Source organism: Dendrobium catenatum, unplaced genomic scaffold, assembly GCF_001605985.2.
Source record: "Dendrobium catenatum unplaced genomic scaffold, ASM160598v2 fragScaff_scaffold_621, whole genome shotgun sequence".
NCBI classification, from domain to species: Eukaryota; Viridiplantae; Streptophyta; class Magnoliopsida; order Asparagales; family Orchidaceae; genus Dendrobium; species Dendrobium catenatum.
In genome coordinates, this window is record NW_021319083.1 from 14,862,899 (window position 1) to 14,885,775 (window position 22,877).

Below are 22,877 nucleotides of genomic sequence, written 5' to 3' on the forward strand. Positions count from 1 at the left end.
TCTTACTATATTAAAGAAGATAATACAATGATTCTATAATACAACTTAGAGATACGAGGGCTACATAGTAATCAATTCAGAAAGCATATAGGCTATATAGTAAATAGCTTTAATAGCAACTACTGATTATTTGTGAATACCAGCGATGGTGTCGAGATGGAGCTTTGAGATTCTTATTAAGCCTTATAACTCACTTGATTTTTAGTCCACGTTCCAGGCTTCCAAAGGTCTTCCAAAAGAGAGGCCCTTTGAAGGATATCTTTATTCTGGAATTAGAACTTTTAATATGTAGGGTGACAGATGGGCGTGGTTGAGCTAGTCTAAGGTAGCAACTTTGAGCAACTTATTAATTTCTTCATACTTTGACAATCTCAACTGGAGTTAAAAAATTTTATTTTTAGATGGGGCACAAAAGTAAAGCTCCAAAGATTAATTGCAAGGGTCTCTCAAAATATGACATTGTACGTTGATTCTAATTTAACAAAAAATAATTGAACTGAGTGAGTAGCCTACTGAGGGAATTCTTCATGTGTGATAGAGAGTAATTATCCCCTCCATATATACAGGATAATTGTCAAATCCATACAACGGTCTAGCAGCAAGCTAAAGTTTCTCTTTAACTAGACCCATACTAAGAAAAGTTTAGTAAAGTAAAACATCTACTAAGCTCCAAATATCAATTAAGATTATTTTAATGTTATAACATGGATATCTAGTACCGGTGCTAATAACAAGCGGATCTTGGTATGGAGTATGGATTCCTTCCAGGTTAAATTTTTTTGAATATGATGGAATGATCAGATCGAGTCTTCCTCAATGTTGGCTCCTCTAGGGTAGTGAGGAGAACCCGAGAAGAAAATAGGGGTCCTCCAACAATGGTTTCATTTTCTCTAATTATTTAATGGTTAGCTTGATGTTGCCGTTATTGTTGTTGTTGATTATGCCCCGTAGTTGGATTAATTTCATTTCGAGTTGGTGGATTTTCAGTGAATTGATGAAGATATCCTTATTGAATTAATCTTTCAATTTCTTCTTTTTAGTGTATGCAAGCTTCAGTAGTATGTCCCCGGCTTCGATGAAAATGATAATAATAATCATGATTACCAGTGTTTGGCTTCAGTGGATTAGGCCATTTTAACAATTCTTTCATTTTGTTTAGCCAAGAGAATATGTTAATTCAATGGAGTATATTCCTTATTTGTCATATTTTCATGGTCTTGCTCAAGGGTCAAATGGATGTTCCTGATTTCTGTTTTGAGATTTTTGGGCTTCACCCTCGTGTTCAATCTTTCTTTTATTCGATGGTTACTCAAATTATTTTTGGTGAGCATTGATAGTCTCATCAACAATAATTTGAGCTTCTACTCTGTGAATTAAGTGGGCATAAGAATGAACGATTTCTCGTATTAATGAAGAGTAGAATGGTCCGGGGCGTAGTCCTCCAAGAAAAACACCTATTAGTAACTCATAATCTACTCTTTGAATTTGTTGAGCTTCAAAAGAAAATTTTCAAAAATAATCCTTCAAAGATTATCCTTCATTTTGATTGATTCAAGAGAGATGTGATGAATCTTTAATAATTCTTCAATTGACAATGAAATGTTCAACAAAAAACCTCGCAAGATGAGTGAAATAGTGGATTGTGTTTCTAGGGAGTGCGTAGAACCAAGTGCAAGCTTGACCCTTTAGGGTGGCAAAACAACTTGACGAAAAAACGCATCGGAAGCACTATGTATGTGCATGATTGTTCTATAATGATCAATGTGCTCATAATGATCAGATGATCCATAGTAAGGATCAATGGTTGGTAACTTGAGCCCTATTGGAATAAGGTGTAGGAAATCTTGTATGTTAGGAGATGATTGTTGAAAACTGCATTCGAGATTGGATTTTTTATTATCCCTTATCAGGAATTCTTCTTGGATAAGACGTCGCAACTTATCTTATATAACATCTCGAGGGGTATACCCCACGAGTTGAAGATTTCTCATTTGATTCATTTTCGATGGAGGTTGAACTTGCAGCATCATCTATCTCTAGATCAAACTGTGGAGGAAGAGGAACATTAGCATGAGGATGAGCATCTTCAAATTATCTATCAATATTGTGTTGATGATATTGTGGAGAAGGAATTTCTTCGTTTTGCGTTGGTTCCCTCAGTTAACCAACTTCTTCTAGTAATTTTAAAATTCTTGCTTGTTGTTCATCCATCCTTTAAATTCGAGTTTTTAAAGAAATAGGTTATTCTCTTGAGTAATTATGACGTCCATTATTGTCATATGGGAATCTAGTTCGATTAGTGTTGGAACAAGAGTATGTTATTAGTATCACTTCGATCGACCATTGAAAAAAAGTTGAGAATATTTCCCACAGACGACGCCAAAATGTTGCATGCTGAGGTTTCGTTTACCGCTCAGACGTAAAATATTCTCTCTATATCTGCAAATTTATCAGCCCGCAACAATTTAAAAATAATTTAAATAATAATGTCATCTAATTAAATAAACTAATACCTAAATAACATTTTATATTAAAAATTCATTTTTTTTATTAATACTATATAAAATCCTAAGATAATTGAGATTTCCCAATAAAGACTAATAATATTATGTTAGTAAATAATTATCTTAAAATTTATTATAAATAATATAAACACGCTACTTTTTCCTTTAATTTCGTAATAACTGATTTGTGAATGTGGAAATTCTGTCACGAAATTTCAGCTGTATTATACCGGTTCAGACGTGCTCTCTCCACCACCATATAAGGCGGACTCTACCGGCTGTCTCTACCCGTTGCTTTTTCTGTCTCCACCTGTGTTCTACAGCAGGGAAAGAAGACAGTGGCATGGGTTCAGCGAGCGGAAGCAAACCTCCTTCGAAGCCAATTAGGAGAGAAATCGTCGTCTCGTCTCTTTCCCCTTCAAACCCCTGCGGAGAAACTACTGCAAACCCTAACCCCAACCTTAAACACGACCCCGACATCGCCTTGCCGGGCTTTACCGGCGGAGCTGACGCTGGATCTACGGCCATGTCGATCGATGGAGCGGAGGAGGACGATGCGCTTGCTGGCGCGGAGTTCCTTTCACGGGAGGAGGTCCTCCGCCGCCGCTCTCGGCGACTGAAGCAGTTGTATCGGTGCTATCGTAAGCATTATTGGGCGCTTATGGAGGAGATTAGGGTCAAGCATAGGGATTATTATTGGGAGTTTGGGAAGAGTCCGGTCGAGGAGGACAACGCTGCAAGTGGACCTGGGGTGGTAGTTGGGGAAGCGGGACTAGGGCATCCGGAAGGGGAAAATGGCAGTTATTCCAGGGGTGAGAGAAAGCGATGCGCTTACATTGGGTGCAAGTCGAAGGCTATGCCGCTGACTAGCTATTGTCATCCTCACATTCTCTTTGATACCAAGCAGACGCTCTACAAGCCTTGCAATCATGTTATTAAGAGGTAAAAATGCGTTTTTTATATGATTTTCTATATTTTCCTGTTTCTTGTTCTTTTTCTCTTACGCAGCCGTGTCCTGGGAACTTACTCTGTTTGCATCTATGTAGACAGGTTGCGCTTGTTAATTTCCTCTTTCAAATGTATATTTCTTTCTATTTTTTTGCCTTCTCTTTGTTAATTTGTGCTTAATTCTGGTTTATTTGGTTTCAATATGATTCTAATTTATTTTTACTTCTTGTACTCCAATTGTTATGTGATGGTGTAGGTAATGAGAAAATATTTTTTCTTGCTTTTGGAGATGGAATTGGTTTGATTTCTCTGCTTTTCATAGACTTATTCGTAGATTTGATTCGGGCCATATTACGTATGGCACCCGCACTTAAAATTTAAATATGGAAGTATATTGTGGTTATTTCCTACAGAGCTTTACCCCTCCATCCAAAGGCTTTCTAATGTGTCTTTCTCGGTTGTAGTTTTGTTGTTTTTTCAGTTTTAGTCTCAAATTACTTTTGATTGGTTGAGTGGTTGGAATGTGGAGTTTGTTTGGCTGTCAATGACGAGCCTTGTGATATCTCCGTCTTTTGTAAGAACCGTGTGAAACAAAAACTTGTACTATCATACGGACTATTCATTGAAGGGTGCAAAATGATTCTAGTTCCAATAGGAATCAATTTGATGAAGCTAGGAATTAAAGAGTTTAGAAAGAAGTAGGTGGAAAAGGAGCTACTTAGGCAATTTTAGGATTAATTAAAAAAAAGGTGCAAAAGGAGCTTCTACTTTCTCATTTGTTTTCCACTTTTGTTTTACCTCTGGGAATGATTTTGAATAAATTCGATTCATCTTGTTTCTTGTTATAGAGAATGGTCTTTTTTTTTCTTATTCTATTCTTGGAGTGATAGTGGTCAAGTGATGATGTTGGACTGCTTTTGCTACATAGTGGGTTTGCCAATGATAGTTGGGAGAAAACTGCTCCAGTGCAGCTGATGGCACATGATCATTCATGAATGTGAACATATAGAGTTGAATTTGTGCATTTTAGGCTTTTATAAACCACTTCCCAAAGTTAAGATCAAGCCCTTATTTGAAAAACATATGTACTTTTGTATTTTCTTAAGTGTATAGTATTGAAGTTTATTTTTTTACTTTAAATTTTTTTCTTCTCATGTAACTATGGCTAATTAAATTTGATTTGAAGTTGAAGTTCCATAGTCAGTTATTTGTATTTGAGCTCTCATGTCCCATAATTCATGTTCTGTTGACATTAGAACCATTTAAGCTGTTGTCCATAGTTATTTATTTGTAGAGGTCTTTATCCCCATGGTTCATATCCTTCTTATTAGAACCATTTAAGCTGTTAGCTTATCCTTCACAAGTTTTATTTAAACACTGACTATATAGCCTTAATAAATTTTTATTACTTATTTTTTTGGTTTGGAACATCATATCCCATTAAATATATCCTTATTTCTTCTCATATTAGGTCTTCTATGGTTTGACACAATGAATGCTCCTAGCAAAGATGTCATGTTCAAGGTTTTTAAACTCACTTGGGATTAAATGGAGATGTGTAGGATTTGGTATCCCACCCTAAGGAACATGTTGGTGTAGTTCGCTTTGTGTGGCATCTTATTGGGTATTTCTAATGAATATGTTATATGGTTTACATTGCTCCATTGGTGATTTCCATTTAATGAATATGGATTTGTTTCATCAACTTAATGATCAATTTGGTTTACAATTTATTCATATGTTTCTATGTTCGCATAAAATTTAGCCATCATTAAAAGTTTTTTTAAATTCTACATTCATAAATTATGATTTTTTTTCACATGAAAATTTTCTAGTTCTATTAAGTTGAGTCTCAGCACATTCTAGATGCTATGTACTTAAGCTTTAATTATGGCACTTCTTTGCTTCCTTTTTAAATTCTTTATATTAGGGACAAACGCTTGTCATATTGGCATTAAAGTAAAGGAATCATAAGAGAAATTGCAATCACAAAGGCTACTAATATGCTTGCCATGGTTTCTATACAAATGTAAATAATTGGATGTCCAAGGTTCCAAGGAGTTTAAAGTTTGCTATCATGACAATATGTAATTTGTTGATGATAGATCTTAAGAGTTGTGAATAATTAAATCAGATGAAAAACTAGAAAAATGGAGAAACTATTGGACATTGAGTAGTTTGAAATTGGATAAATCTAATTATAATGTGCATGTGTGTGAGGTGCTTGCTAATGCAGTATCTTTGAAGGGGTTTGTAATAGCCTAAACTCTTAATTATCAAGGTATTATCCACTTTGGTCTAAGGGCCTCATAGTTTTGTTCTATTGGTATAACTTCCCAGTAGGTCATCCATCTGAAGATTTCTCTGGGATGAGCACACTTAATTGTGGAGTTTCTTAATGAATTTTCGACCATTACATTGAAAGACGCATCGATATTTAAGAATTTAACTTCTTTTACTTAAGGGGTTCACAATTTTCCTCACTTAACTAACTGGTGTCCTTGTTCACAATTTCCCTCACTTAACTAACGGGTGTCCTTGTTAACATATTTATCTCATAATCATCCACCATGCATATAAGATTATAGAAGTGGCCCCTACAAGTTCATGTGGTGACTCCCGCCACGTAACACTTTGTTCCATACAAGGTTCAAGAGGTGGATCCCATGACGTAGCACTTTGTCTTGTATGACACTTAGTTCCCATCTTCCGGCTGGTGTATTGCCCTAATCCCTTTTGTTATAGCCTAAACTCTTAACTATAAAGATATTGTCCGCTTTGGCCTAAGGGCCTCATATTTTTGTTATGTTGATATAACTTCCCAGGAGGTCACAAATCCCAAGATTTCTCTGGATGAGCATGCTTAACTGTAAAGTTTCCTAATGAAATTCTGATCATTATATCAAAAGGCGCCTCGATGTTCAAGAGTTTAACTTCTTTTACTTTAGAGATTCATATGATTATTTTATGCAACCCAACCCTTCCTGACTTGGACTTAATGACCTTTTAATACATACTAACTTTTGCTCTGGTTTTATGAGATACTCCTACACATAACAATGCCAGATTTAAAGTCGAAGTCAGAAATTATTATGAATAAAACTTTCAACATGGATAAACAAGATGAATTTATGGTATTTGATGACTTTAGTTTCTGTATTGTTAGATTCATATAGATACATTACAGAATGTAACTTATTAAGATGAATTTGGTTAATTAAAATTGAAGTATCTGCATGACCTTCACGATTGTTCAGTATCATATTGATTCGATGTAATTTTGATAACAATGGTTTCTTAGATTGGTCAATTCGAATGAACCTGGGTGTTCTCTCTTAAGTCTCAAACGACTAGGATTTGGTGTAAATGTGATACTAAAGACGTTTATGTTGTAAACTACCACTAAGTGGCGGTTCAAAAAAGTAACTTGTATTTGGTAGAAATGAGTACCAGATGATTCTGAGGCAGAATTAAGAAGGTCAAGTCTGAAGGGATTAGATAGATGTTGGGAGTAGCATCTATCGAAGATATTATTGTAAAGAATAGAATTAAGTGATTTGGTCTTGGATAGAGGATAGTTGAAAAGGCACCAATAGGTTAATTGGTGGAATTAGGAGAAGAAACTCAAAGGGAACAAAAGACTTATTTTATATGTGAGATAATTTGATATATGATAATATCTATTAAATGAAAGTAATTGGCCAAAGGAACTGAAAATGATTAAGAATTCATAGAGCTGGACCTAAATAGTTGACTTAAAGTTGAATATAATGATGATTATTTACTTCTCTCTTTTTTTTTTTTGGAAAGCACTTGCTTATTTTTTATTTAATGTAATTATGAATATATGCAGCACAAATAATGGTCCTCACATATGCGCCAAGCCCGTCCTTAGAGCTGCAGTCCCATCTCTATGCCCTGCCCACTTTCAGAGGGCTCAGAGGCAAGTTTCACAAGCTTTGAAGAAAGCAGGATTTAATGTATCCTCTTACAACAAACCTTTTCCAAAGCTCAGTGTGGTGATTTCTGAGTGTGTGAAGCAGATTCAAGCTAAAAGACTTAGAAAACGGTCTGGGAAAACTACTGCAGACAATGATGAAAATGTTACATGATGTATGACCTTTGTTTTAAGGTTTCCGCTTGAGATTGAAAAAAATAACATCAGCATTAGTAAAGGACTCAGTACTCCAGACCCTGTGCATAATTCTTAAAGTTGTTCAAGGTATGCTTTTACATATTTTTCCATTTAATCTTTACATCATTATCTTGAATTGTTTTATCTAAATAAGTTTAGCTATTGAGCAGGTTTTTGAGCTGTTCTCTCAAACATTACAGGTTTGAAGAAGTAGCTATCGGTCCCAGTGAATGGCTCACTTTGATTCAAGGATATCATTTGTGTTGGTCGTTCAATAACCACATTTAGCTTCCTTCCCCTTATCTGCTTGTTACTAGAGAATTCTTTTTCATAGTTGAATTTGCTACACATGTATATCATTCTAAGGGCTTATTTTGTTGCTCGCAAATAGAAAATATGTTTTAGAAAATGATGATTTTGTTTTCATTTATTTTGAGTGTGAAAATAATATCATCATATTTAAGTGGGTGTTGAGATGGTTTGTGGTGTTTGAAATCTATTTTGATTTCTATAAATTTAACAAACTAAGGCTTCGTTTGGGGAGAAATTATTCTGTGCCGAGTCCAAACGCAAAACGCCGTCTGGAGACCAACCAGAATGTGCCACGTTAGCACTACCGAGCAAGGGGGTGATGTGGCGCATTATGGTTGGTCTCTGGATGGCATTCAGTGTCCGCACAAAATAATTAATCTCGTTTGGGACGGCTTTTTGACTACTTAAAGCAGTTTTTCAGCACAAAAAAATGAAATTTTACGAAGCAGTAAGAAAGCCATCCCAAACGAAGCCTGAGCAACCAAATAAGCCCTGACCAAAATCTGTGAATCTCTATCCTTTTGAACGCCGACGCACTGCGACTGCCACTTTGATGCTTGTATTCCTTTCATGTTTGTCTACGGCATACGCTCAGTCAGGCTATACTTAATTCACCTTAAGATTAGTTGATCTGCTTAAAGAACATCGATGTACAAATTCTGGTAAATTATTGTGTGCTTAGGCTGGTTTTATTTGCTGTTTATTCAAACCTTTTTGCTATAATCAAGTTGTATATATCAGATTTTTTTCAATTACTTGGATGGTAGGATGTGTTATCTTGCAATTGGTTTGGGCAATGCGATCGTGGACGTAACGCTATTTTATTGAACTCTTCACTACTCGAGTAATAACCGAGTTTGCAATTTTCTTCGTTAAGCTAACTCTTATTTTTACGAGGATCTCTTAGGTTTTGTTTGAGACAGTATTTTTTCTGTTTTATTTTTCAAATCATAATTATATTTTTTATTGTCATTGTTGTTTTGTTTTTTTTAAGAAAAATTTTGTATCATGAAATTGCTTTTTATGACAGCATTAATCTTTTAAGATTTTTTTTTTTTTAAATTTTTAAGATGTTTTTTTATTAAAAAATAGTTTTATAAAGCAATAAAAAATCGTCTCAAATCAAGCCTTAGATTTTATTTGAAATTTATTTTAATTAAAAATATTTATACTAAAAAATAGTAAGAAAATTATTTCAAACAAAATATTCGTTTACAATGCACTATCAAAACTGGATTTGTTGACATTGAAGCGTGAATTTAAAAAAAAAATTATTTGGGAAAGTTAAGGTCGAATTCAACGTTTGTGGAATATTCTCCACAATAATTTAAAGCGGTTAAGCTTCTTTGAAGCTGCAAGTTGGAAGACTTGGTCCTCTTAGCGTTGATGCGTGTGTTAGACTATTATTAACGAATCACTTACAGAAGTTGCTAGGAAAAGGGAGAACAGCGACGGGGTACGGGGATTAAAATTAGCCTGTGATTTTTATCAAATCTTTAATTATGAAATATCTTAAAGTTCGTAATATAAAATTTAATGATTTTGAGGTTCGCTCTAACTGAAAAATCTATTCGACAATTTGATTATTTTCGGAAAATGAGAAGATATAGGCACTCAATTGCAATCAAGCCTTTAAACATAGAAATATGTATAATTGAGCTGCGAGAACGTTTCCTATTAACTTTGCTAGTCTATGCGCAAATAATACCTCGGCACTCTAGAGTTTCAGGCTAGCATGTAGGGGTGTCAAAATTTGACACGACCAAAAAATTTGGCCTGACCCAACTTGGAAATTTTGGATTCGGATTAAAATTTTTGACCTGTTTTAAAAATCGGGTCAGGTTCGGGTTGACCCGGAAACCTGAGATTGACCTGCACTGACCGAAGCTGCCCATCCAGCTTGCTCGCATCCCAAAGCCTCGCGTCGCATCCCGAATTTACCCGACGCCTCTGACCGCTGACCCGTCTCCCCTCGTCCTATCGTCAATCACCGGCCCGCTTTTGCTTCCCACAGCACCACTATTGCCGACTCCCTACTGCCAGCGTTAACGTGTCCGCAGGTCAGGTCGGGTTTACCCAAACCCGAAACGGGTCAGGTTCGGGTCCGAAAAACTGACCTGTTTACAAAAACAGGTCGGGTTCAAGCTGACCTGAATAATATGAGTTAGTTACGAGTTCGACCCGAACCCGTGACCCGAAATTGACACCTATACTAGCATGTATGTAATTGGCTAAAAAAGAATGCAACATAAAAGCAATAATATAAAAATAATATTTTTAAGTTATTTGGATGAGTATAAAATAAATTCACATGAATGATTTTTTTTATTTGATTTGAAATAAAATAACTGTAGTGTAAAGTTTAAATATGATGATGACTAACGAGCGGTGGCCAACGGCAAGTAGCATCCGTGGCTGGTGGTGGATGACGGTCAAATTTGCTTGTTACGTATACGATTCTCGTTTAAAATTAGGTGAGAACAGTTTACCTAAAAAATAAGTTAAATTATTTTACACTACATTTACTATACTCTGCATTTCTTTTTATGCAACCAACACTAAACTTTTCAAAACTCATGCATTCACTTTATTTTACACCCATTTTACATCTAACCAAACACCCCTTAAATAAATCTATAAATAAAAAACTTCAACAGTACTTCAGATCGTCGGTATTAAGAGATCCAGTCCCTATGTTGCTTTAGAATGCAAATAAAGAAACACGAATCTTAAGTATGGAGTTGTAAGCCAAATTTTATTGCTTTGAGGTTTTCAATTCATTTTAAATTCCCCTTAACGCTCAAATCCCACCATCCATACATAGCATGAAGTTTAGCTTTTCTCTCCAATAATTGAACCTCCTTACATATCAGTCTGGATCAGGTAATCGTGACGTTAGGATTTTAAATGAGAGAAAATAAAAAAACTTGCCCCAGTTTTAAAAGTATAAAATTTCTATAATATAATATTTTCATAATTACAAGTGAATTCTCCTCAATCTTAGACGTTGTAAGAAGTAAGATCCAACCTTGCCTCACCCTGATTCCACCATCTACGAAACTATAGTTTCGTTTGGGACGGCTTTTTTCTCACTTCTTAAAAGAGTTTTTTAATACAAAAATTTCAATTTTTTAACTAAAAAACTATTTTCAAAAGCAGTAAGAAAGCCGTCCCAAAGGAATCCTATATTGAAATTAAGTTGAAGTTATACATGATGAAGACCATGAGGCATGTTGTAGTTAGAGGAGAGGATATTGAATAATTAGTTGATCAATGAAAGATGATGAGCTTTGCCTTACCTCAAAGACTGCTATCATTGCTTTATGGCAGTATTGCACGCCAAAGTATGCTTGGAGTTTTCCCTTCACTTGTATCCTCTCACTCCCAATCTTCAAGGTGAAGTGCTAAACTCAACCGTTGAAACTCTATCCCAGAAGGAATCTCTTCTGCTTAAAAGAATTTAAAATTTCTTCAGATAGTGCATCATAGACTGAATGGCTTCATGTATCTTCGTAGAATTGGTGCCCTTCACTTCCTCAGAAGCCAGTTGCAAGCTCTGTAAGCCACGGCCCAGAGAGGCAATCATAGGAACAGTAGGGACGGATTCAACAGCACATTCTATCCCATCTCCGAACATTAGAAGCCCGGCACACGCACCCATGCTGCAGCCAAAGGTCGCCCAAGGCGCAAATCTAGTTGGTCGAACATGTCTCCGTTGCATTATCTCATAAAACGAAGTTCGAATGGCGAAAAAGCTAGTCCGCCTAGCTGTAGATATCATGCTATGTACCGCGGCGCGGATGTCGTTGGCAGATGCAGTGAGCTTTAATGCAGATGATTTAGTTCCTGTGGTAAGACCAGGAGCTAAGAGCTTTGACGGAACAAGAATCTTGCTGAGTCCAACAGAAGCAGTTCTTTGGAGTTGTATTAAGCCAAGTTTCAAGGAAGCAGGCAATTGAAATGTAGCTACTTTGATTAGGTGAGAAGCAGGAATAACTTTTGAAAGAGAAGAGGCTCCCACAACTGCAGTGGCTCCTGCACCAAGTGCAACAATTGGCTTATCTGCTAGAATCCTCCTTTTGTCAATCTGATCACTCCAAATTGCTTCAAGATTATCAGGATCATTATTACAATAAGCCAAATCTGATAATTCTGAAGGCACCAATGTGTTCCAGTGTCTCCTGAGACCAGCCAAGCTAGTTGCATCAACAATAGCCACCACTGTTTCAAACTTTTCAGCGTGCCTCTTTAGAGCTTGTGTAAAGAGAGCATGGCATTTCTCTTCAAACGGAAGCTCGGCGAACTCCTTTGCCCTGAAATTTTCTTTCTCTGATTTATCAATGGGGTTCCTGCCTGCTTTGTTTAAAGCCATTCTTAGGCCTTCAATTGCAATTCTGAAGTTTTGCACTTCAGATAAATTCTCAGTATCAACTGGCTGCCCTTCGCTAACATCAACAAGCATTTTCTTTGCAGAAAATAATGCTTTACTAATTGCTGGAATGTCTCTAAATATATGATAAAGATCTGCCAGTAACGAGTAAAAAGACTCTGCAAATGGTGGAACATTATAATTACTACCCAGCATGCTTTCTTCAACTTCTTGGACATCAGAGTCAGAATTTGAAGTAGAATCCAGTAAAGAAAGAGGTGAACCTAATGACTTCACCACGTTGGATTGAATTGTGTCAGCAATGCAGATTCTCCTCGAGTACATGGAAGAAATCACCTTACCGGGAAGTAAATTATTTGCACGTAAAGGTATTCCAGAGTCTTCAGAATGGGTTGAGGTATTCATAGACAATGAACTCTCAAATGGGGATTCAAGTAAGATGAAATGGGAATCAAACTTCTCAGCAGCCCTCCTGGCAGCCAAAAAATGACCATAAAATCCAATCCCAAAAATTGCTTGTACAACCTGGAAACCAGCAAAGACATCAAAATCCTCCTTCTTTACCTTATCAAGTACACATCTTTTTAACACTCCTAAGTATGAAGTAGGAATTTGGTTGACTTGACTCTCATCAAACAATTTCTTCTCAACTTCGATTTCTGGCAAAGCTGATGGAGCAACAGAAACCACCACAGCATCAGGTTGAGTTGCTTTGATAAGATGATCTGCATCTATAGCAGACTGTTCAGATAAACTTTGTGCAGCCAAAATATACACTACTGTACCAGAATCTGAATCACGTATGGCAAAGACAAATTGCTTTGTCTGCTCTGGTACTGAAAGCCTATTGACTAACTGAATTGAGGTTTTTAAATCGTCTTCTTTCAGTAAACTGAAAGGCCATATGTTATGCAGGTAAGAGAAAATCGTGGAAGCCATGGTTAATATCAAGATGAGGACATGGTGGCTAAAATACAGGCTACATACTGGTTGGCAAAGCCTGCAAATCATATCCGCATCATGATCATTTTATCAGAAAAAAAAAATATATATCTTCATGAACTGACTGCTTGAAATTTATCAACATATGATGTCAGAAAATCAAGAGAGAGAGAGAGAGAGATTTCACCTTTAATCAATGGTGGTGTTAATGGAAGTAACTTTGTGAATTACTTCTCACACTACGGGGACTTATATGAAATAATTTCAAAAAACTTGTCTGAAATATCATAATCCTATGTAAAACAAGGCTTAGGAAAAATTTACCCTAAATCGCAATTACCTACTTGTCTCTCCAGAATAGGTGAATAAAATTACCTATTTGGCTCTCCATAATAGGTCAAAAGTTGAATAAAATAGCATAGCATTTCTCTTGCAGACAGTACTTAATTCACATCTTTTGATTAGTGTGCTGCTCTTATACCTTTTGTAATAGCATCAACTCAAAAGTCTAAACAAACACTATACTGTTTGCTACGGTGTGACAAGCCTTTCAGGGTTTCCCTCTTGGTGCAATTTCTTAAGTGATCACACATCATAGAAATGCTTTAATATGATCATGCTTAACATTGAAGTTTTTAACAGAACTTAAGTCATTGTACCAAAAGACACCTCAATATTCAAGAGTTATCTTCGTCGTACACACTAACTCACTTAAACTTCTCCATTCTAAAGTCTTTTATCCTAAAATGACCATATTATATGTCGATCATCATAAATTAACTAGTAGCTATTTCTTCGTCAATCTCTCTTTGTTGTTCCCACTCCTCAAGCACCATTACTTATGTCACCCTCATTCCCTTTCTTTAGCCGCTATTACCAATTGCTCTAAACTCTCTTCTTAATATCTCTCTAAAGTTTTAAGTTGTCACAAGGACCACTGAATAAGTTTTAGCGGTTATATTTTAGCAACATGGATAGATATTATTCATAACAAAATTATTATAGCTGCTATGTACTGTATTGCCACTCTTTCTTTAAACTCTTTTCCTAAAATATTGCTCCATCAAAGCTTTCATTCATATTGAATACTACTTACTAAGTGTTTAAAGTGACATTTTTGGAATTACTTTCTAGCTAATGTGCTCTGTCTCCCTCTCCCTCACACTCACACACAGCACTCACGCCACATTCACATTAAAAAAAATATTACTTAAAGAAGTTTATGTAAAGATAAAAAATTTCATTAAATTACACAATTTTTTAGGACAATTTTATAAGGGGTAAAGACCCAAAATTTTATATTATTAATTTAAACCTCTCACGGTAGTCTGCCACTTATCCATCCTATACTAGTGCAAAGAACTGCTCATAGAAGTCCCCTCCCCCGCCGATTTGGAATCGTTCCAATAAACATTCCTTGAATTCCCTCCAACTCCGTATGAACCTCCTCTGATCCTTCCACTGATACTAGGATAACGCCTTCCCCTCCAAACATAAGTCTGTTGCTGTCAACTTTTCCTCCTCCGTCAACCCATTGATGGTGAAATACCTCTCCACTTTGTAGATTCACCTTTGTGCGTCCTTACCTTCAAAAATGGACATCTTCAATTTCCTCCCTTTGGATCTCCCCCGTTTCCCCGTATTCCTCCATAATATCATCTTTCATAAGTGCTTGGCTCTCCCAAGTCTCCCGATCTTCCTTTCCCCGCTCGTACCCAAACCCTTCTTCACTTTCTCCTCTCCTCCCCTCTAAATTAGCACCCGTCATATTGTAATCTCCCTATTTTCTTTCCCAACCAGCACCCCTTGATTCATACCCCCCATAAGCACGCCTTTCTTCATACCTTCCACCTCTCTCCTCCATGATTTCCACCTCATTGTCCCTCCTACAAAATTCGGAATTCGTCGTTCTCCTCACCGGTCCGTTTGCCTCCGATGTCGCCGTATGAATTTGATTCTCCAATATCTTCTTCACCATCTCATGAAGATCGAAAACCTTATCTTCCACGGATAAAACCTTGTCTTTCCCGAATCAAATTCTATCTTCCATCGTTGCTTTTATTTGGCTCATCTCCTCTTCAAGGTGTTTCTCCAACACATCTACCTTCTTGGCCGCCATCAATACCTAAAATTTTCGTAGGTTCAAAAAATCTTGATATTGACAAAAAAACAGCACAAATTCCTTTCTCTGGCCGAAAGCAGCCGCTGATTTTTCAGAAAACAGCGCACAAACGGTCCCAAAATCTGCTTTGATACCAATTTGTTCGGAAATACTTGAAGATTTCAAGTAAACCCTAACAATAAAAGCAAAACAGTGAGAATAATCCACCAAATCAATGGAAAAGACATAACAATAGCCATAATCAACTAACGGAAGAAAATACAAAGAGAGAATTGATCCTCAATTTGAGAGGAGGATCAATCTCTCCCAATTCTTAGACGAATCTAGGGCCCAAGACGCCGAGAACCCAAGACACCAAATCAGCCACCAATTATCAAATAACCCTAACCCTAAACACCTACTCCTATTTAATACATAAATTCAAATACTTAATTCAATCTTTCCCTCCAACCCTAGCCGCGCCTAATATGATGTTTCTCTGCTATATAAGTTAATGATTATGCATTATATGCCATGCTAATGTTGGTGTAAAACCCGAAAATGCCGTCTAAGACCTCGCATGCTTTTCAAAGCGCCGCGACGAGGTTTAAGTGAAAATTTTGAGGTTGTCATATTTCGACGGGAATAATTTTAGAAAATAGAGCGTAAAATTCTGGTCGTTTTCATATATAGAACTTATATTTAATTTTGAGTATTTTGAGAATTATGAATTTTGGAAAGTTAGAAATGCCAATTATACCCTTAAGGTTTGTTCATGCATGGGTTGTTTAAGTGAGGGCATAGAAGTCTTTTGGCATATCCCCTTTCTCCCTAAATGAACTAACCGAGCCCTCATTCCCCCATTCGCACGGTTTGAGCGGAAGAAACCGTGAGGGAGCGCACGGGTAGAGGCGACGGGCAAGGGAGATCGGGCGGCTCCGGCGGCGGATTCCGGCGGCCAACCTTGGGGAAAATCGTAGGGAGACTAAGGGAAGTGAAAGGTATCATTAAAATCAATTTCTCTTCTCCATTCTCAAGATTTTTGGAAGAGAAGATTTTATAGGGTTTGAGAAAAACTGAGTTTCTTTGAGGTATTCTTTTGAGGAAAGTTTAGGCAAGGTTAGAGATGTTTTCTAAACCCTAATGCTGCAATTTTTCCTTCACCAAAATTTCTAATTGAGTTTTGAAAATATAGGTTTTTACTTAAAAAGTGATTTTTTCTTGTAATGTCTTCACAAATGTTATTTCTAATACTGAGAAGCTTTTATGTTAAAAAGACATTTGAGATTTAAGTTAAATGGTTGGGTTCATGAATGTTAGGGTTTCCACATTTTGATGAAAGTTTATAGCACAATGACTAGGTAGTTAAAGGAGTTCTTTTATATAAAAATTTATGATTTTTCTGGTTGAGTGAAAATTGAATGAAATAAAAATTAGGGAAAGTTTAGTTTCTTTCCAAACCTAGGTTTTTATAGGTTGCATAGTTCCCTAATTGGTTCCTAAGAGCTTCAAGAGGCCTCTAATGTCAAAATTGGAGAGAAAACTATTTTTCCAATATTTAATTTTATTTAAATCCGAAATTTATTATTAAAAACATCAAGTTTGGTGAGAGGTTGATGATGTTGATGATGTTATACCTTAAGAATAGGTGTAGGAGGTTTATAGGAAGCTTCTAAACGAATTAGAAATTTTATTTTGGCAAGGTTTAAGTTAAACTATTTTCCTTTAGGTGGTGGCAAGAAGAAGAAGCATAATTAAAGAGGAAGGGAGGAGGAATTCAAAATTTTTGGAGGTAGGAATTCTTTTCCTTACATGTTCAATTGTTATTTCATGCTTATTTCATGATGTATTGTAAAGCCTTTTATAGCATTTTGTTTCTTTCATGCTTCAAATTCATGTGTAAAGCTTTATGTCAAACATTGCAAGGAAAGATTATATGGTCATGTGAAACAAATATCGAATTGATTGTGCATGATTGAATACGGAGTACCAAAGACGGTGCCAAAGGCACAGATGGCCCTTGGGGCAATTGAGGAAAATAAATGGCCAAAAGATGTGTACCTGATCAGTACAAAACGGTACTCCGGGACGGTTGATTACATTTAATAAGTAAAAGAAGATGCATGAGATATAGCTATGACATATGCATGACATTTACATACCTTTCATGAAGACATAACTGAGACATTAAACACATGTTCCCTTTCTTTTCAAAGCAAGTAAATCAATATTTTTTTATGTCAACTGAGCATGTTTAGGATTAGAACTTTCTGCTGAGCGTAGCTCATTCCTTAGTTTTGGGAAATTTTCAGGAGACCCGACTCTTAGATGATGGCTGATCACCCGAGGTTTATTTACAGACGACGCTTACCGGGTGACAGGTTCCTTTGCTGTTTTTAGTAGTAGTAGATGTTGTAGTTATTTTTGAGATTTTGAATGGCATGCAGAAATTGTGTAGAAAGAAAACATTTTTTTTATGGCCATCTTGTACATTTCTTTTGATAGACTTGTGTTATGATAATGTTGTAGAGGTGTTGTATCTATTTTGATTAGCTAAAATTGAATGGAATGGTTGATGAGAAATAAATTTCGTGTCCGATCTCGTTCTCGCCTCGTATCTACGAGCTAACCGAGCCGGGTCGTGACAGTTGGTTACTTTTTTAAGTGTTATTCATTTTGAGGAAACTCTAAATCACTCTCATAAGCTATGTATCGTAAGAATTATGCGATGGCAATTCAAAAATCGTAATTATATATTTCTAAAGAGTAAGTATGTGAGAAAATATTGTAAAGCTTGATCTTGGGAACATGTACTATGATTTGAAATCAAACTTAAATCATATTTTTTCCTTATGATTGAGCGATATAAATGGAAATTAATAGTTGGTAAGGAAAAAATTCTTTGATAAGAGTCAAGTTGACATTTTATGCTTTAAAGAAAATAACCTTTCTGGTAATATGATTTATGGCATTCTATTTGTTCGAAATGCTATGGTTATACGGCAAAGTTTGGATGTCATGAATTTACCTTGAATATCTTCTCACTTGATATAATGAGAGAGTTGCTATCATTTCTACAGTATGTGTTGGTGATGATGATCATTTAGGATATTTTTAGTGGTTGTCAAGTCATATTCGAGTTCAATAGTTCTACATCTCAGGAGTTGACAATCATTGTATGTGGGTTAATGAGCTTCAATCATAACAATTATAGAGGGCTTTGCGTTCATTGGTATCGCTTCTTCAACATTGGGTACTTTTTATGGTGATTATTATAACTTCGGATATCTCTAGTGGCTAATGATCTATGTTTGGGGTTAATGGAGCCATGCTTAAGGTTGATGAGCGTAAGGTTTGAGAAGTTGACAAATTTCTATAAGTGGGTTGACAGACTTAACCTCATTAGCATCGAGGGTAAAACGACAAGTGGTTTCGTTGTGAATTTGATAGTAGTTGATCTCTATGTTCCATGCCCTTTTATGAAAGATTAATATAGGGACCTTTTGGGATACCTTTAAATTTTTTAGCAGTTAGCATTTACATTTGCCTCTATAATTCTTAGCTAACCTTTCCAATCTCATTTCAAGTCTTTGCTAGGGCTTATCATTTTGCTCTTTGATATTCATTTCTTATGGCATGTCAACAAGAGTTGGATTGACTTTACATGTGTATGGCTCGATGGCTTTTGTCATACAACAGTTAGATTTTAGTCATGTCATATCAAAAAAAGTGTTATTGTGTATAGGCTTTATCATATAGTACACAATTGTATTTATATTGAAACTTTTAAAAATAACTAGAGCAAAAGATGGGCTTCTATATGTTAATATCCATTACAAGCTTTATGATTATACCATACCTTTTATCATTCAGCATGCATTCCCCCCAATTGTATTACTTGTACTTAGAAGGTACATCTAAACAGTGACTCATTTCTATTTATAATTGTAGTCTTTAGAATATTGATTGCATACCAACTCGAGGAGTGAGGCCATAATGTCGCATCTTTATTGATTGGGTAAGCTCAGCAATTGGATGGCTGGTAATTAATTGTCTTTATGAGTTTAGAGCTCTTATGTGTTGTATGTGTAACAATTATATTTTAATTTTATTTGGTGAATAAATGCATGGATATTTAAGATATCTAGTTGATGTGATCTAGTACTGGTGAATTAGAAGCATAAAAGTAAAGCATTATGTCCAGATGCAACACCTCCTAAGATTTAGGGATTTGGAGTTATTGGTCATACAAAAGTGGCTTGATTAACAATTTCTTGCAAATAAACTTTGAATATTAAGAGGATATTTAATATTGGAGGAATATTTTTATAAAAATATTTAAAAAATAAAAGAGTTGTTCAAGATAGTACTGATTATAGAGAAATTAAACTTATGAGTCATACAAAGAAACAATAGGAGAGAATGATAAAACATAAATTTAAAAATTACATTACTTCTAAGAATAAAATTGGTTTAATGACAGAAAAATTTTTATATTGTTATAGAGATGCTAAACAAGAATATTTAAAATAAGTTTTTTGGTGTACATTTTTGCTAGTTATAATTGATGATGCATCCGTTGAAATAAATGCAAAGTTAAAACAATGAATGACATATTTATAAGATAGAAGGATTAGCATTACCATAAAAAGAGTAGGTATATGATAGTCAATTTTATTAGATGGGGCACTAAAAATTATAAATCAATATTATTAGAAGATAAAGTGATACCTAGTTGTGATAGATTTGAGTATCTTAATTCTATTATACAAAAGAATTAGAACATAGATGAATATATATCAAGTAGAGCTAAGACTGGTGGATAAAATGGAAAATGCCTCATGAATATTCTGTGATAAGAGAATTTCATAAAGTTTTAATAGTAAATTTTATAAAACCATAATTAGGTTGACCATATTATGTGAATCCAATTGTTAATCCGTAAAAAAAGTAATTAATAGCTTAGTTGATATTGACAAAACTGATAACATAAAAATGGATGGTGGCAAATCTAGAGAGAATAAATTACCATTTGATAATAATATTAAAAGAATAATTGAAGTAATATCTATTAAAGATAAGGTGATTGAAAATAGCCTTAGGTGGTGTGAACTTGTACAATGAAGGATAAAAAAAATGCACTCATTATATAGGCAGAAAATTTTAATATAAGAGATTTAGGAATGAGAAGGGGTATACATAAGGTAACATGAGTAGAAGTTCAAAATAATTTGAGAATAATATGTTTAACATCTCATTTATTAATCAATAGAAATAAATGAAAAACATTGATAAATAAAGCCAATTCCAAATAGTTAGGATGAGGCTGATTATGATGAAGATAAATTGTTGAATCTAAAGGCAACTTGTGAGTATGAAAGTGATAAATTTTATTTGTAAACTGAAGCCTTTGTCCCATCCTACTGTGATGTTGTTCAAGTTTTCAAAATCTCTTTGGGAAGGTGTGGCATATAGGCTGTCCCAAACTTGATATAAATAAATTTTCTTGCATGCATACTGTTTCCAAGACATATCTGCATTCTTAGTTTGATTTAATGTTCACATAATTGTTATTATCATATAAATATTGACATCTTGATAGTGAATTGCTATTTGTATTTGAACTATTTTCATTCAATTTATATACCTCATATATCACCAGCTGAGCATGTTGTAAGCATCTCTATTGTTATGCATGAGATTGTATACTTGGTAGCAACTATATTGAGATATTATTAATTCAAGAGATATTGGTACTTGTGATTTGTATGACTAACATGGCTTGCTAGCATGTGAGTAGCGTTCATTTTTTATGCATGGATCAATTGGTTCATCCACATGTCGAGACCTTCTGGTCTCTATTGGAACCGACAGGTTCACCGTAAAGTGATTAACTGACTATTGCTGACTCTAGCTGAGCATGCCTACAAATTACTAGTACAACATTTAATGTTGACTGATTATAATAATTTACTTATTCTAATGCCATGACTTATAAATTGATAATTGTCGAGACTTGTTATTATTGTTACTAATGATGCATAAATCCCATTGAAATATACTTTTCTTGCATCATGATTGGCTAAGCTCTATTGATGATCATCATAATTCAATCTAGAATATAATACTTGTATTATAATGTTCTAATTGAGTTGTTGGCCATATTAGACTTACCTTTGTGATGATTGGTGTTCTTACGTTTGGCACTACCAATTGAATTTATTACTCATCATTTATATGTTGTTTTTTCATGCCAAGATTATCTTGTTAGTGTGATCTTTGGAATGACATTAAAGGCGCATCACTTTGGAGAAGATCATTACTTAGCTGTGTTTCAAGATTTAACTTTTTTTCATATATTCTGATAAAGCCATGGCTTGCTCTATCAAACTGCATAACGAAAAACTCTGTACTTGCATAATATTCTCTCCAATTAGTTAGTTCACTTGAGTCGACCTTACAAAATCTATTGAAATGAGTATATGACAAAGTAGCGAATAGGAGGGCTCACAATTTTGGCCAGAAGTAATGTTCTAGTCATATACATCAAGGCTCGGTGGTTAAATAGGAAACAAAGTAAAACAACCCTAATGAAGATAATATTCTGCTTGGTTGGAATAATCTGCATGATACAGCCCTAAAAGAATAGTCCATGGGAACTCTTCTGGGTCAGCCCCACCGCGCAAGAAAATAAATTGCCTATAATTCCAACGAAACCTCCCCTAAAATGAATCTAAAACAATTTTGTAATCCTGGATTTGATTTTCGCCTCCTGATCAAAATATCACGAACTCATCAAAATGCAACCTTTCTCCCGGGAAAATGAGAAAGACGAAGGAAAATTAATAAGCATGGAAATGAAGAATATAACGGATTAATAAAGAAATTGGAAGACAGGAAAGGTTTTGAAAACGAAATAAATCGAACAAAGAAGACGAAGATTGAAGATTAGAATACCTCCATGGGTGGTTGAACGCTGGTAAGGGAACGAGAAGTAGATCTACAAGCAAACTTCAGCTAATAGATGAAAAGATAGATGAAGCGAGAGTAACGCGCTTCCCATGGCAACTCGGAGGCAGGAAGACAGGAGATCGAATCCCTTCGTATCACCAATTTTTTTCTGCTAAATTTTCATATTTATTCGTATATAATTTTAGTTTATAAATTGCATCAAATATATTATTTTAAAATTTAGCTTTTATACAAATAAATATTAAATATATAAATACCTAAAAAATTTATGATATGTATATAAATTCCCAATTTTCTATATTGTTTTTTTTCAAACATATAACATCATAGGAGATGAAGACTTTGCAAAATATAAAACATTACTTACCTTCAATGATAAATATAAGCTAGTTAAAGATCCAGATTAAATTGTTACACAGAGCTCCACCTTAAAACTATTACTTACAAATAAGAATTATCTGAAAAGCAGACAATTTCATGAATTGGAGAAATTATTCTGTGTGGAATCATCTGAAAAGCAAAAAATTTCATGTATTGGAGAAATTATTCTGTGAGGGCACTAGACGGTCTGAA

General features: G+C 35.0%; 2 protein-coding genes across 3 annotated transcripts; one reads left to right on the top strand and one right to left on the bottom strand.

Moving 5' to 3' along the window:
* Nucleotides 1–2,701: 2,701 nt before the first annotated feature.
* Nucleotides 2,702–8,651, top strand: LOC110093881 (INO80 complex subunit D-like). Of its 2 annotated transcripts, none has more exons than XM_020818907.2 (3): nt 2,702–3,446; nt 7,306–7,674; nt 7,758–8,651. In XM_020818907.2, exons 1-2 carry the CDS (start codon nt 2,848–2,850, stop codon nt 7,562–7,564), a joined length of 858 nt encoding a protein of 285 aa, XP_020674566.1. In that variant the 5' UTR covers nt 2,702–2,847; the 3' UTR covers nt 7,565–7,674; nt 7,758–8,651. The 2 variants fall into 2 exon arrangements, with proteins under 2 accessions (XP_020674566.1, XP_020674567.1); XM_020818908.2 differs by having other exon boundaries at nt 7,788–8,651.
* Nucleotides 8,652–10,835: 2,184 nt separating this feature from the next.
* LOC110093847 lies at nt 10,836–22,447 on the bottom strand. Its single transcript, XM_020818862.2, has 2 exons — nt 22,290–22,447; nt 10,836–13,289 (listed from the first exon to the last, which is right to left on the bottom strand). Exon 2 carries the CDS (start codon nt 13,226–13,228, stop codon nt 11,360–11,362), a length of 1,869 nt encoding a protein of 622 aa, XP_020674521.1. The 5' UTR covers nt 13,229–13,289; nt 22,290–22,447; the 3' UTR covers nt 10,836–11,359.
* Between the last annotated feature and the right edge of the window lie 430 nt (nt 22,448–22,877).

Coding starts and splice junctions, on each gene's coding strand:
- LOC110093881 (XM_020818907.2), top strand. CDS start 2,848: ATGGGTTCAGCGAGCGGAAGCAAACCTCCTTCGAAGCCAATTAGGAGA. Junction 3,447..7,305: donor TGCAATCATGTTATTAAGAG/GTAAAAATGCGT, acceptor GAATATATGCAG/CACAAATAATGGTCCTCACA.
- LOC110093847 (XM_020818862.2), bottom strand. CDS start 13,228: ATGGCTTCCACGATTTTCTCTTACCTGCATAACATATGGCCTTTCAGT.